Here is a 15,188-nt window from a genome sequence, read left to right as displayed (position 1 = left end):
ATGGTTTGAGTAGAAGAGATAACATCACAAATTAGTGAAGCAACAAGATAGCAACAGGGAACATGGACTTTTGAATGACCTCTGAACTGCTCAACACCTCCTCAACTAGTTCACGAGAAAGAAATAAACACCAGTCTTTTTTGGCTGAGTTTTGGGGTATCTCTATTACAGCAACATAGCCTACAACCAAACTAATGTGTCAATTTTAAAAATTGCCTACCTTATTATTTTTATTATTATATTTAGCAGTGCAGGGATATGAGCCCAATTGTTCTGACTTCCAAGTCTATGTGCTCCACTGCTGATGAATAGAAGCAGCCTTGCAGGGCTCTATTCTGTTCTCTTCTGAAGAAAGTATAGAACAACGAGGCATGAAGCATAATCTGCCAAAACTTTATAAACCAACAGATATTCACTTCTGTTGATCCAGGAGGGGCTAACTAAAGTAGATAAAAGAAACTTGAAATATAGTGCTGGTGGGCCTCCCCTGGTGGTGCAGCGATTGAGCACTGGGCTGCGCCTCTACAGAACTGGTTCGATTCCCAGCCACCGGCGAGGGTTCCACATGGTGTAACAGACCTCTCCTGCCTTGCCCACTGCTCCCCTCAGCAGTATATTTTGTCAGTCTGCCTGTTCTGTTCCCCGCTCTGGCTCTGGTGGATTCTCTCACCCTCCCGCGCTTCTGACTGTACCCAGTGCTTGTATAAATAAATAAATAAATCTTTAAAAAAATAATATATTAAAATATATATAGTGCTGGTGACTTTTGAAATCTAAGGTTGGAAAGGGAGAATTGGTGGCAAAGCAAATTGAACTTGGAGAAATTAACAAAAACAGATAAACACAATCTACTAGATGTTGGTAGATGAGGTATCAAGGAACTTATGACTGAAATAAGTAAAGGAAGTTTTACCTCATTTAAAAGGAACAAATTTACAAGAAGAGAGTTGAGGATGTAGAGTAAGTCGGTGTAGTAGAGAATATTAAGCTGGTGGAAATTGACGAAGATGGAATGGTAGGTTGCAATAGGTTGTGACAAAAGGTGAGGGATTAGACAGATGGTAGAGAGTATAGTATAGTAAAGTGTTGCTCTCAGAATAGACAGATATGTGTAATTCTCTTCTAAGTCAGTGGCTATATCTACTAGTAAGTGGCACTGGGAAAAAATGAGCGATGCCAGGGCTAAAGGACCTGACCTGATTGCCAAAGAAAGTGGTCAGGAGGCCAAGTTAGCACACTCCTAGGAGCACCTTACTTCATAGCATACTCAATGTCACCAGATTTTAAAAGGGCATGTATTAAAGATAGTACAAGTCCATAAGGGTTAATACTTCCTTTGTGCACATAAATAAATTTTAAAATGAATACTAATAATTTTTACTAAATTTTTGTTTTTTAGCAAGAGGGTGAACAAGAGGAAAGACACTGCTTAGTGCTGATAGTATAATGCGGTCAGATGATAAAGACAAGGTAAATCTCTTTAACTTTTGTCTTCTTTCTCAAAGAGAAAAATTCTATTTATGAAAAAAACAGAATAAAGATAATGGAAAGTCTAGTGAAATCCAATGTGGTAGATGAGCATCCAGTTGTTTTAAATTAAACTCTCTAAGTTTAAATGTTTTACCCATGAAAGACTACATAAGTGATTACAGACTCAGTATTAGTCCGTTCTGGGGAAGCCAGAGAAAAGAGAAATGCCTAAAGATTGAATGGGGCAAATATAGTGCTGATTTTCAAGGAGAATAAAAAGCAGCAGGGGTAGGAGAAATTTTGAGAATTATTCATAAATCTAACAATGTCTGGAATGAATTTTTGAACAAATATTTAACAGGGAAAGAAAGAGACTGAATTTCTGAAGGATTCAGTTTTTAAAATTTCCATCAGCATCTATCAATGTCTTTATGAAAAAAATTTTTTTTCTGCAGACATTCCAAATGAAGAAACTTAAATAAAGAGATCACAGTGGAACTATAAGCCCTTGCTAGTCTCATATGATCACTAAACCAATATTATCAACAACATGGGGCGTATGATGGAAATAGAGACTCTCAGACCCTACCCCAGACCTATTGAATCAGAACTTGCATTTTTAACCAGTGATTTCCCAAGTGATTCATATGTACAAAAATTTGAGGAACCCAGAGGCAGAGTTATAGAACAGTAAGGTAATGGCAAAGCACCCAAAGGAGAGTAACATTAAGAGGCCATTATCACTCCTAGTGTTGAAGGAACAAAGGAGAAAATTGTGAGACTGGGACTAGTGACAACATTAAAAACTACTGGATTGTATACTTTACATGGATGAATTGTATGATATGTGAATTATATCTCAATAAAGCCACCAAAAAAAGATGAAAACAAATGCAAAACTTGCATGATGAAATCTCCAAAATAGTGAAAAAAGCAGTGGAAGTAAATGGGGCAATATATTCTGTTCATGAATTCAAAGATGTTAATCTTCTCTGATTATTCTATATATTTAATGCAGTCTAATTTAAACCACACTGTGATATTTTGTGGAAATTTATAAACTTGTTATAAAATTTAAGTACAAAGTCAAAGTAACTAGTTTAGCTAAAATGATACCAAAAGAACAAAGTTGGAAAATTCATTTTTTTCCTCATTTTTAAAGACTTATTATAGAGTTACAGTACCCAAGGCAGTGTAATATTGGCAAAAGGATGTACACACTGACCAATATACAGAAGAGAGAGTCTAGAAATAGGTAAAACTCATATATGCTCATTTGATTTTTGATTAAGTTACAAAGGCAATTCAGTGGAGAAAGGATAGTCTTTATAATGTGATACTGGAAAAAGTGTATAGAGGAAAAATGAAGTCTGATGCTTACCTCATACCATATACAAAATTAACTCAAAATATATTGTAGACTTAAATGTAAAAACTAAAGCCATAAATATCTAGAAGAAAAACAAAGGGCTGGCGTAAGTTTATTTGGTAGACACCAAAAGTACAACCTATTAAAAAAAAATCAATAAATGACAGCCTATCAAATAAAAATCTCTCTTCTTTTTAAAAGATTCTTTAAGAAAATGAAATGACTAGACTAGCGATAAAATACTTATAAAGTACTATATCCAGCTTCTCTAAGAATATGGAAACAACCAATTGAAAAACAGGCAAAGACAGATAATCAAATGAGAAGGTGATAAGCAAAGGAGAAGATGATCAACATTATTAATCTTTGGAGAAATACCTTAAAACCACATTGAAATATCCCTGGCCACCGGAGGAGGGTCCCGCGCGCAGACCTCTCCTGCCGCCCGCTGCTCCCCTCAGCAGTGTACTTCGGTCCTTCTGCCTGCTCTGCTCCCCGCTCTGGCTCTTGTGAATTCTCTCACCCTCCCGCACTTCTGACTGTACCCAGTGCTTGTATAAATAAATAAATAAATAAATAATATATATTAAAAAAAAAAAAACACATTGAGATACCACTGCTACTAGAACCACTGGAACCCCCTACACCACCACAATAAATGTTCCATTTTATCATCTCAAAAAGAAATGCCATACCTCTTACGTCTCTAGTCTCTATTACCTCATCCCCCTTAGAACTGAGAAACTGCTAATCTATTTTGTCTCTATAGATTTGCCTAACCTAGACATTTATAAATGGAATGATATAAGAATTAGTCTTTCATGATTGACTTATTTCACATAGAATAATACTTAAAAGATTCATGTATGTTGTATCAGTTATCACTACTTAGTTCATTGTTGTGGTCAATTAGTGCTCCATTGAATGGATGTACCATTTTCTTGCTCATCAGCTGGTTAACATTGGGATTGTTTTGACCTTTTAATTATTATGAATACTGCTGTAAACATTCCTGTATAAGTTTTTGGAGGGCATATTTTTAAATTTAATTAATTTCTACGTATTTTACATCACTGTTCAATGTACAATTTTTGTACAATGTTTGCTTTCTCCTCTCAGGTGAGTCCCCATAAAATTCCCACCATCAATTCACTCATGAACCATCACCATAATCCCTCCCCTATTTTTCTCCCTCCCCCTCCCCCTGTGGAATGCTAGAGAATATACATTTAAATTTCTTTGGTGTACTTACCTAAGAATGGTATTTTGAAGTCACATGGTAACTCTATATTTTACCATTTGAGGAACTGCCAAACTGGTTTCCAAAGTGGAGGTACCATTTGACACCAAAAATGTATGATCTGCCTTCTCTACATTCTTAATAACACTTGTTAGGTGATTTTTTTCTGTAGTCATCCTACTTAATATGAAGTGGAATCTCCTTCTAAAGATGTCAAGAATCTTTTTGTGTTCTTATTGGGGAATGAGATGGTAAATGCCTATTGGATAATTTGAGTAGAGTTTAGTAAAAAGCCTATTTACAAAGTATAAAGAGATCACAAGGGGTTTATCCTGGGTTGCTTGAGGGGAGTAACTGTGACTTTTGGTTAAAGAATGCAGCTACCCTGCACTGTGCTTGTGCCAAGGCAAGGGAGCCTGGGGAAATAAAGAGTGACCCTCCTCTCATTGTTAAATTGCTCTTGCTCAGCACTGCCTGACTCAACTGGAAACTAAGGGAAAGAAAACCCTTTTTAGTTCAGGCTCTTGAAGATAGAAAGGAGGATGGAGAGTGGCTCTGACAAACAGATGTCCTTCTTCACATTCATTGTTTTTTTTTTAAATAGAGGTATGTTTTATTTATTTATTTGTTTGTTTGTTTACACAAGCACTGGGTACAGTCAGAAGCTTGGGAGGGTGAGAGAATTCACCAGAGCCAGAGCGGGGAGCAGAGCAGGCAGAAGGACCCAGGTACACTGCTGAGGGGAGCAGCGGGCAGCAGGAGAGGTCTGCGCGCCATGTGGGACCCTCCTCCGGTGTCCGGGGAGCAGCCAGGGATTGAACGGGCACTGCAGAGGCCGCGGGCAGCTTCGCAACCCAGCGCTCAACCACTGCGCCACCAGGGAGGCCCTTCACATTCATTGTTACTACTCTATTTTACAATAAGAAAAAATGAGATGAAGAAAGGCTAATTTGCTTGATGTCACAAAGCTACTAAGTGATAATGTAGAGTTGAAGTGTTGTGTTCTCCCCGTTCTACCACGCTCCCTTTAGGGCACTGACACTGAGCAATGCCTGAGTACCTACCCTTCCCATAGTATCCTTATCTTTGCAAGTCTTTTTTTCATTTTGTTCCTTTGGAATCTCCTCCTTGCTTCTTCCCTGTTCCACCTCCAGCATGCTCCTTCTACAGTGCTTTAAAATCCCACAATTCATATATTTTCTAGCATTTGGCTCATTTTCAGAGTTATTCAAATATTTTTCTCTTGCACCTGGTTAAGAGTTGGAAAGACTAGTCGTCCCCGGTGGTGCAGCAGGTTGAGCCCTGCTCTTTGAAGCTGTCTGGCAGCCTCTGCTGTGCAGGTTCAATCCCAGCCAGCTGGAAAGATATCACATGGCGCGGTAGACCTCTCCTGTCTCGCCCACTGCTCCCCTCAGCAGTGTCTTTGGTCTGTCTGCTTGTTCTGCTCCCCGCTCTGTCTCTGGTGAATTCTCTCACTCTCCTGCATCTCTGGCCTGTACCCCAGTTATTGTATAAATAAATAAATCTTAAAAAAAAGGAGAGTTGGAAAGACAGCATGAGGTGCAGTGGTAGTGCCTGCTGGTCCTGCCCACTGGGCTTCCTGCTGCTTCTTACTCAGTTGACTGATAAACAGTTGCTTCAGCTTCCAGTCAAAATGCTGGGCACTTGGAAGGCTCCAGTTTCAGATATGCTTACATTAGAGAATGATTTGTTTAATTCTCCCCCCAAAAAACTGTTCAGTTTGGTGGAACTGTGGTAGAAGCCTTACTGAAGAACAAAAAGGATAAAACAAATGACTTCTAGATGTGGAAGAAGCAGCTGTCAGATACAGACATAAATGATGAGCAGATCATTGACTGGCTACTAGAATTCCATTCTTCCTTCATGGCCTTTACCAAAGACTGAACAACTTACCAATAGTCCATTGATACTGCAGTGGTTGAACAGAAATCCTACAGTGGTGGGGGGCTATTGGGCTTTTCTTGGTGGTTTTGGAACAGCACAGATTGCCTTCTTTAGACCATGTCTCAGCATGATTCTCATTTTGTTCCTTCCCAAGTGGTCTTTATGTAAGGTGATACAAATGTTTTGGATTCTGATGACAAAGATAATCATCTTCCTGTAGAACTTGACCCACCATGGAGCTTTGCATATATTAGCAAGAGATATCCATTAACACCATGGTTTCTTTGGGCTTTTATACATACAAGATTTGGGTTTTTATACATACAAGAGCTGGGGTACAGGCCAGAGATGCGGGGGATGAGAGTATTCACCAGAGACAGAGTGGGGAGCAGAACAGGCAGATCTACTGAAATACATTGCTGAGGGGAGCAGCAGACGAGACAGGAGAGGTCTGCTGTGCCATGTGGGTCACTTCCCTGGCCGGGGATCGAACTCGTGCTGCAGTGGCTGTCAATAGGTTCATAGTGCTGCAACTTAACCCCTTGCTGGTTGAAAAATTTCCATTTATTCAAAAATCAGCAAGAACCCTGGCATGTTATGTTCATAAGTTACTAAGGATTAGTGTGTATTTTCCTTGAGTTGGATGTGAATGCATCCCAGCAAGATATTGAAGATGAAGAAATAACACTTCACACTGCCTGTGGGATGGATGTCACAGAAAGACTGTATAATGTGGATAAAGGTGAAGAAACTGAGTGTGAAATAAGATGGATCCTGAAAAACTTGGTCAGATGCACATCCTGTAACTGAATGCCTTGATATCCTGCTGTCTTTACTTTGCCCCTATATTAAGGACGTCCGCTATGCAGATGGTAAGAGTAATAACAACAAAAAAAGAGTTTATATCAAGATCTCATAACCATCTTTCACAAGCTATTGTTGCCCACCCACACCTCCTGTCACATACAGTTTTTCATGTTTTACCTCTGTAGTTTTAAATTGGGACTGGAAGCATTTTTGGAACATCTCCAAAGAAAATTGCAGGATCAGAATAATCCTGCCATCATTAGGCAAGCTGCTGGAAATTATAAAGGGAACTTTTTGGCAAGAGGTCCTCTTATTATTGTAACACCAGGCCTAGATCTTTTAGTTAACTGGCTGCACACATACCATATAACCAGGATTTAGGAACAAAGGCAATTTATGATGTTGTTCTCCATGGACCATTTTATTCAGGCTGCCAACCATTTTTTTTTTTTGCACCTTTGTTTTTAGACATAAGCAACTTTTAAGTTGAAAGCTGAAGGAAGGTTCAAAGTCTAAATGTTGAATGTATAGTGACAAGTCAGCTAAATCCTCTGAAAATCTGCCTAACCCTCTGTAGTTAAAACTTTCTTGCCACTATCACAAATAAGCACCAGTTAGTCTTCGGCTACACTGTCGTTGAGAAGAGCAATTGCCAGGTGCTACCAGTTACTAGAAATACAGCTGGTGGGGAGGCGTGCAAACCTGCACAAAACTATTTGATAACTTCTTCTCCCCCAATCCTTCTATTAAAGAAATTCATTAATTCTGTCTATCAGGTATGGGAAGACATGAATGCAGATGGGTTTTAGGAGTTTAAGAATCCCATTACAAAGGAGATGGAAGATGAAGGTTATTTATGATTTTTGAAAAGTGTCATGGGGATGATACAAAGCTCTTTTCACATGCATTTCTGAAGTTTTTCAAGTAGCGTGGGCTCCCCATCCATGTTAAATTTGCCACAAAATACTGTCTAATTACAAGGCTTTGTGATTGAGATGCAACATTGCTCTCCCTTGCATCCTGTGTCCCTCAGTTACAGGGCACATAAGGAGCATCACATTGCACTAGATTTCATGCCCCAGACATCTGATTTTCAAGTTAGACTTACTCTCGTGTTTGAACAGACATGTTCTTTGCTTCCAGACAGATAAGAGACTGAATATCGTGTGCAATGTTTTATAGTGGGTTGATGATAAATGCTGAGGACTTGGCTAGTTAAATGTATACCTTTTTTGGTTATACCTTTTTGATATTACTGTGAGAGAGATGTCTAAGATTGGCCACAGACTATTTTTAACAGATAACATTTTTAACAGGTTTCTGTTGGACCCACAATCACAGAGCTTTGTTGATCTGATTTCTTTTCAGAGAAAATCCTCTAGGATAGTATTTAAAGTGTTTAGAAGAATTTATGTTGTATACATTATTTACACACTGCTGTAATTTTCTTTGTGTGTTAGGATATCAGTGGGGTGCAGAGAAGATAGGAGAGTTGGGAGATGGCCCGAGATGGTCCTGGGTGCTAGCAGGTGGAGGTAGAACTGAAGGAGTTTTCCAGGATGTGCAAAGAAATAAAAGACCGAAGGAAAGAGATAGAAGATTTGGGGAAACTGAATCAGACAAATCATATACTTGGGAGTGCAAATACATGTTTAAAAGAAAAATGGAGTCAATGTAATTCACATTGACAGAAAGTGGGGTTTGATGTTTATAAAACACAGTAGATGATATTTTACATTTAGGTTCCCAAGAGTGCTGTCAGAACTGGAACTGCCCCCAAGTTTGTAGCAGAATGCTACCTTGAGGGATTTTAGTTTGGTTGATTTGCTTTTTATAGAATCTGTGATTTTAGAGAACTTTTTGTCCAAATGGTAAAATTTTAGGTTATTTGGTGGACTATTTTTGCTAGCAACAATGATTTGAAGACCAGCTACAGCCTGGTCTTCTGGCTGTTCTTATCTTGGATTCAGTTCAGTGAAACTCTCGTTTGGTCAGGTTTTTGTTGTATTTTTATAACTAGACACTGAGAGAGGGGAGCTTAAATAACCGTGCTTTAAATCAAATTTATGCAAGCTCTTTTAGTCATTTTGATACTGATATGCATTTTAGCTCTATTTCTTATATGTGTACTTTTCTAGTAAAAATGGGCATCTTAAACACAATTATTTTTCTGTGACTTTTCCTAGTCTTTCTTTAAAGGTGAGCAGTATTTTCTTGATTACAAATATTTTGTAATGAAATACACTATTTCCTAGGGCTTGGTATGCTCTTGTATAATTATATTGCTAGAGTTTGAATTTTAGTCTATAAATACATTTCTGGAAAACAGAAAGTGGATATTGGTGATTGTGTTTTGGTGACTTGGTGGAAAGTCATATGAGGATCTTAAGGTTTTCTGTTAACTGCTGACAAAAAGGTAGGGTTTTAGTACAATGGATAGCAATGAGTAAATGTGTCTAAGAAGTTAAAGTGGGATCTTTGTCAGTTGGGGAGTATTTTCAATGTAGGTGATATTTACAAATAAGCGTTTAATTTTAAAGGAGATTGAAAAAATAACCATTGTGAAAATAAAACAATGTTATGGTTAATCTGTAGTTATTATTCTTAAGCCACCCAATAGTAGAGACTTTACACACAGACACACAGAGTCATCATCATTTAAAAAAATTTTGTTCCTAGCACAGTGCTAGGCTAGAAAACCTGAAGAGGTTACAAAAACCTTTATCAACTCTATTACAGAGATCACCATTAAACAGATTTTAAAGATGAGGAAATTGAGTCACTACAAGATGAAGTAATGTATTCAAGGTTACTCAGTTATGTAGTGCTATAGCGAGGATTTTGAACCTATATAGTCTGGATAGAGAATATTTATATAGCTTCATAATGAGAACTAACATTCTACAATAGTCTTCCTGACCAAAAGCCACCAAATCGTATTTTTATTAAAAATATATGTGCCCATCTGTCAAAAAATAATCAGGAAGGGCTTGTCATTACTCCTAATCAGTGAAAAAACCCAGGCAGAAGATGGCATACTGTGATTTTGCCCTAAAGGGGCTTCCTCAAACAGATGAAATATTAGAATAAGTGACTTTAAGTTATTGTTATTAGAATAAAGTAAGCTATCTACAAAGGTGGGGAGTTTGCATTTTTATAGTCTAATCAGTTCTTTACATCAAAAAGCACTTAAAAATAAATAAAATGATAATTAAATTCTACAGCCCAGTCTGTTTAACATTAAATTAAATTGATACTTTGTTTGCAGTTGCATTCAGTGGCAGTTGTGGATCTGTCTTTTCATCAGATTTACCTGAAACCTCTTCTCCAAGGGCAGTGCTGCTGTCTAAATTTCCCTATGGCAGAGGAACAAAAAGTCCATACAAAGAGCTGCAGTTGAAAGTATTTCTCTATTCCCCATCTCTTAGCATAGCATCTGTCCACGTGGTAATCTTAATTCAACACTTATGGAGCACCAACTATATGCTTCACATAAAATGGTGGCCCTTGTCTTTTAAAGATTTGATTTCTGTAGATTTGAGGCTTCCAAGCAGAAGGGGAAGTGGGAGGATAGAGAACAGTGTGGAGGGGGCCCAATGGACTATGGGTGCCTTGATGGTGGGTGTGCTGTGGCAACATACATCTGAAGAGGTGTGGTTCTTTAGCTTTGAATCATATACAGTGTTGCAAATCAATGTTACCTCAATAAAAATACAAGAAGAAAAATAAAAGATTTGACTCCTAGAAGGGAGAAATTGGCCCAAACTGAAGAGTTCAGCGCTCTGCAAATCTGGGCCCGCCCATAGACTGAATGAGGTTCTGATTCGGAGTCCCTTGTCTTTTTGCCTACTCAGAGCTGGACGCCGCTGGTGTCCTGCAGCTTTAATTTAGCCTGGGTGGCCTCGAGCCTCTGGATCCCACCCAGACGTACCCAATTTGTGCCCTGGTAGCTGTCGGACCTGCGCCAGCCTGGAGGTCACCCTCCCTCAGCCAAAGTTGGCACAGGGCGTTCTAACCCCGCAGCCCACCTGAGACAGAGACAGCGGAATGGACAGACACAGGCCCCGGAAAACCGCAGTGTTTGAAGTCTCAGGTCAGACTGGGGAGGCGCCCCAGTCTAAAGAGGCGGTTTGTCTTTCACCTATTTCAGTAACTCGAGTTTTCCCCGAGGAAATTCCCCCAAGCGCAATTCCGTGGGCCGACCACAGCCCCTCATTGTGCCTGCCTACACTTCCCACGCGCTTCAACCCAACTGGTAACCCCGCCTCCCGACCTGGTCGCTATTTTCAATCACGAATTCGTGAGGCCCTCCCTCCTGTCCCTTCAAGGCCCAGGGGAATCTGCAGTAGCTCTGACCTCTGACACCCCTCGCCGCCCGGCCTCTGCCCCCGCCCCGCGCCGCACCACCCAGCATTCACCAAGCTCTGCCATTCTGCCCACCACGCGCACACCCAGCAACGCCCCAACATCTGCTGGAGGGGAGCAGGAGATCCTTCCCCACAGGGGAGGAGTTTCCCAGCCAGCCCCACGACGTGAAGTCGCACCGACTCTACAGACACCACCTGGCGCGACGGTGGCACCCCCTCAGCTGCAACCCCACGTGCGCGCCTCGGGGTCGTCCGGCCACTTTCCAGCGATCCAATAAAGTCTGCGCCCCCACGAGAGACCAGTGAGTTTTCCTTTTGCCAGGGAGCGGCTTCGGCCCCCGCGCCCTGGGGCCGGCCACAGCTGCAGCGGGGGCGTGCTGCTTCTCTTCCTCTCGAGCAGGCGGTGGTAGGTTGTCCGCTGCAACTGCTACGGCCTCTCCTCTCCAACGTGGTCGCCCACTCGCCGCACGCTACAGAGACAGCTTCCAAGCGCCGGCCTGTCAGGCTCCCCTAAGTAGAGAAGACCCGTAGCCCGCACGCTTCCCTTGCGGAGGTCTGCCCAGCCCCACCTCGGTCGCCACCACTCTCCGGGTGGCCCTCACCCTTCCCAGCCGGTTCCTGCAGGCGGGGCGTGCTCGCTGGGGTTACCTTCCCTCGAGATGCTGCCACAGCCGACCGGCTCGCCCCAGGTGCTCCTTTTCCTCTGCAGCCGCCCCGGCCGCCGGCTCCGCAAAGCGCGAGGCGCGACCCGGGGCAGGGACCTCAGCGCCGGAGCTTTCGCTCGGACACCAGCACCTAGAGGCGCGGGGGGCGGCGGCCAGCGCGCAGGGCCCGGGAATCTCGGGGGCACCCGAGGGGGCCATTTCGCAGCCCACCGCTACCTTCGCCGAGGGCGTGCCCCGCGGCCGAGGTCTGCTGACCCCGGCGGAAGGCCCGCCCGGCCGGCTCCCCCCCGCCCCCTCGGCCCCGCGGCGCCGCTCACACCCCTTCCCGGGGAAGCAAATGGTCCCTTCCAGGCGGGTGGCCATGTTGCCCTAATAAAGCAGGAGGGGCGGCGGCGTGGGGGGAGCAGATGCTGCTGGCTGCGCGCGGGAGCCGGGCGCGAGCAGAGCGCAGCCGCTAGGGAGGCGCGGGGGAGGCGAGCGGGAGCCGCGGCCCCAGCTGCAGCCGGCGTCGGCGGAGAGCACCCGGGCGCGTTCGGAGCCGCAGCCGCAGCCGCGATGGCCGTGGCCGTGGGGAGACCGTCTGTGAGTGCCGGGGCCTCGCTTCCCTTGCGCGCTGCTCCTCCGGGGCTGGGTGGTCCCTGCATTCGCGGGGTGCCGGCGGGGAATATCGGGGACTCGGGCGGGGGCTCCCGACCGTGGCGGCTGTGGGTGTGTGCGGAGATCTGGGCGCGCGCCTGGGGCGGGGTGGGCGAGGAACTGGGGGCTCGGTTACTACGTGGTGCAACAGTGTATCGCCGCTTCGCGCCCCGATGCCGGGTGGGGGGAGAGAAAGAAGCCCCTTCCCATTCTCTCTTAAAAGGGATTCTTAGAGCCACGGCGATTCTCCGCTGCCCCCCTCTCCCCGCGCACACTGAGCCCCTCGTGACAGTCGGGAGAGGCTCGGGGTGGGGGGCTTTCCTCCCTGCTCCCTCGCGCCCCGGGGCGCCCGGGGATGGGAATGGTTAGCCGGCGCGCTCAGGGTGTCACACGGCGGTAGAAGCGGGTCAAAAACGAAGGGGTGGGATTTCCGTGGTGGCTTCCCCAGTGCATTGTGAAACCCCGGACACCCTCAGGCACCCACCCGGGTGACCGGGCCCTGCCCAGGATGTGGACAAAAGCCCCAGGCGCACACAAAGTTTTCAAAAGGCCGCCTCGTCGGGGTGGGTGGAAGTATTAAAATACTCAGAGACTGAAAGGCCGGGGGCGGCGGGCAGAGGAGGCGGGAAAGCGGGGAACAGAAAGGGAGGGCGGATGCATGGAGAATCGGGGACCCCACGGCTCGGAGCCAGGGGAGGGAGGGTGAGAGACCGGGGGATGCCCCAGCCCCGAGTCTGCCCGCCGGCCAGGGGCCGCCCCTTCTCGGCTACCAGTCCGGGATTCCAGATCTGGCCGGAGACGAGTAGGGCTTTGAGGCGTGGGTTTCAGTCCGCGCTTCGCATCCCCGCGCTCAAGGCCTCTGGGAGGGGCGGCGGCAGCTGCCTTTCCTTTCTACTGAAAAGCGCGGAGCCGGGTGAGAAAGGCGGTGTCCTCTTTCTCCTTCCTTATTTCTTTGTGGCGTTCAAAGTCCACTTTCGCTCCACTGGCTTTGGGGGCGCCTGGAGCGAGGCTCTTCTCGCACAATACCATTTCCTTTTCATTTTCCTTTCTTCCTCTTCCCACGACCCTGTAGCTGCAGGTGGTGGCTTGAGAGATTTTGTAGTTACAGACACAAGTCTCACGGAGGAAGCTCTAGAAATACCAGACGGTGGCTCTCGGGCTCGCGGCTCTTCCTCCAGCTCCTCCCTAGACACACATGCCTTTTGCCCTCGCGCCCCCAGCGCCCCACCCGGCCCCATCCGGCGAAGTTCTCCACGGTCCCTTCTGCCCTTCCTGACTGCGCGTAGTTGTTCGGCTGCCAGTGTTTTCCAAAGCCTTGTCCACAGAAAATGTGCAGTGGTTATATTGAAGGGTAACCTATGGGTCTTTTAGGCATTTAAAACGCTAATAAATAATGACATACTTTAAAGAATATGGGTTGACTCTTGCATACAAATTATGCTCTTCGTAATTAGTGGTCAGAGATTGTTGTTACTAAGAAAATCTGGCATAGTCTCTGGACTCCCCTTTAGTTTTCTGGGGAGGAAATTGAGGTCCAAAGAGGTCAAGTTTATCTGGCTCAATTACTCTCGCCCTTCCCATTCCTCACCCCCCTATATTTATTTCAAGGGCACAAATTCAGGTAACTAAAAACAAAAATATCTGCTTTAGATCATTGGAGAGCGTCCTAGAAGTGCAAATGTTCTGTGGGGGTTGTGTTTTTCACCCTATTGCTGGTGCATTCTTAAGGCATGGGGGTGGAAGATATAATTTGCTGCACATTTTCTATAAATTAGTTAGTTCATATATGTCAGATAAATAGGAACAACATGTGGATTTAAGGTTTAGCTGTGTGGCCATAATCAAATCCAACACCAGGTCTGTTAACCAGATGTGTACATAATCCCACAGAATCCTTCTGTAAGAGCTCTCTCATTCAAATAATAGAAAATTTGAAAAGTGTATGTGTACAGAGGCGGTAACTTCTTTCTCTGCACATTCCCTGTTATCGCTGGAATTAAGGTTAAATTATGGTTTAAAAATAAGACTTTTTGGACTGACTTGTGGTCTGAGTGATCAGGAGTTTACTACAAAGTTGAAAAGGCTCTTCATACAGTTCCAAGGAAATGTTGAACTGTTTCATTTTGTTCATTTCTTTACAGTCTTAAGTGTTCTCTCTGCAATGTCTTCAAAACAGCTCCAGTGCAAGGGGAAAGATTCTCAAAACGCAGCAATAATATATTGCAACTCTCACTTGAGAATTCTCTGCCTCTCCTGTCTCTTAATCTCCTATAATTTGAACAAAACAAAGGAAGGGTGTGTTGGGGGAAAACAAATCCTTCCAAAGTTCATTCATGTGTGAATGATGTTTCCCTAGTTACTCCTTGAGAATTAGATTGTTTTAAAACTTCTTTAGGAAAATAGACATATATCTCCTTTCCCTGAAAACTGTCTCTCCCATTCAGGTTGAAGAAAAGTTCATGAACAACTTACCTTCAATTTTAGATATTCTTGAATTTGACATCCTAGATAAATATGATTTCTTAATGGTCAAGAATCCTTATATATCAAATCCTTTATATATCAAATGCAAGATTATCTACCTTAGCGTGTTTTTATATTCAGTTAACCTCCAGGCTAAATTCAGATGTTTCTTAAGTGGATTTGTTGACTGGAAGACAAAAGCTTCAGTTTAGTGTGATACTGTTGACTCATTTCTATTTTAATCTTGACCCCCTAGCTTCTCCGTT

At 43.8% G+C, this 15,188-nt stretch overlaps 1 protein-coding gene and 1 pseudogene across 3 annotated transcripts in view; both read left to right on the top strand.

Moving 5' to 3' along the window:
- Positions 1-11,436, top strand: part of LOC311170576 (RNA polymerase I-specific transcription initiation factor RRN3-like) — a 42,539-nt pseudogene extending 31,103 nt beyond the window's left edge. Inside the window, exons 3-4 of the transcript in view lie at positions 6,502-7,475; positions 11,120-11,436. The product of the transcript in view is annotated as an RNA polymerase I-specific transcription initiation factor RRN3-like (transcript). The remainder of the gene's footprint in view (positions 1-6,501; positions 7,476-11,119) is intronic.
- A 942-nt stretch (positions 11,437-12,378) lies between these two features.
- Positions 12,379-15,188, top strand: part of SEPTIN11 (septin 11) — a gene marked incomplete at both ends in the record, with an annotated part of 92,835 nt that continues 90,025 nt past the window's right edge. For both annotated transcript variants that reach the window (XM_084234127.1, XM_084234126.1), the window contains one exon: positions 12,379-12,405. In XM_084234127.1, the coding sequence (XP_084090253.1) occupies positions 12,379-12,405 (27 nt within the window). The remainder of the gene's footprint in view (positions 12,406-15,188) is intronic.

Source organism: Talpa europaea (assembly GCF_964194135.1).
Source record: "Talpa europaea genome assembly, chromosome: 5".
Classification (NCBI taxonomy): Eukaryota; Metazoa; Chordata; class Mammalia; order Eulipotyphla; family Talpidae; genus Talpa; species Talpa europaea.
This window is presented reverse-complemented; position numbering and strand designations above follow the sequence as displayed.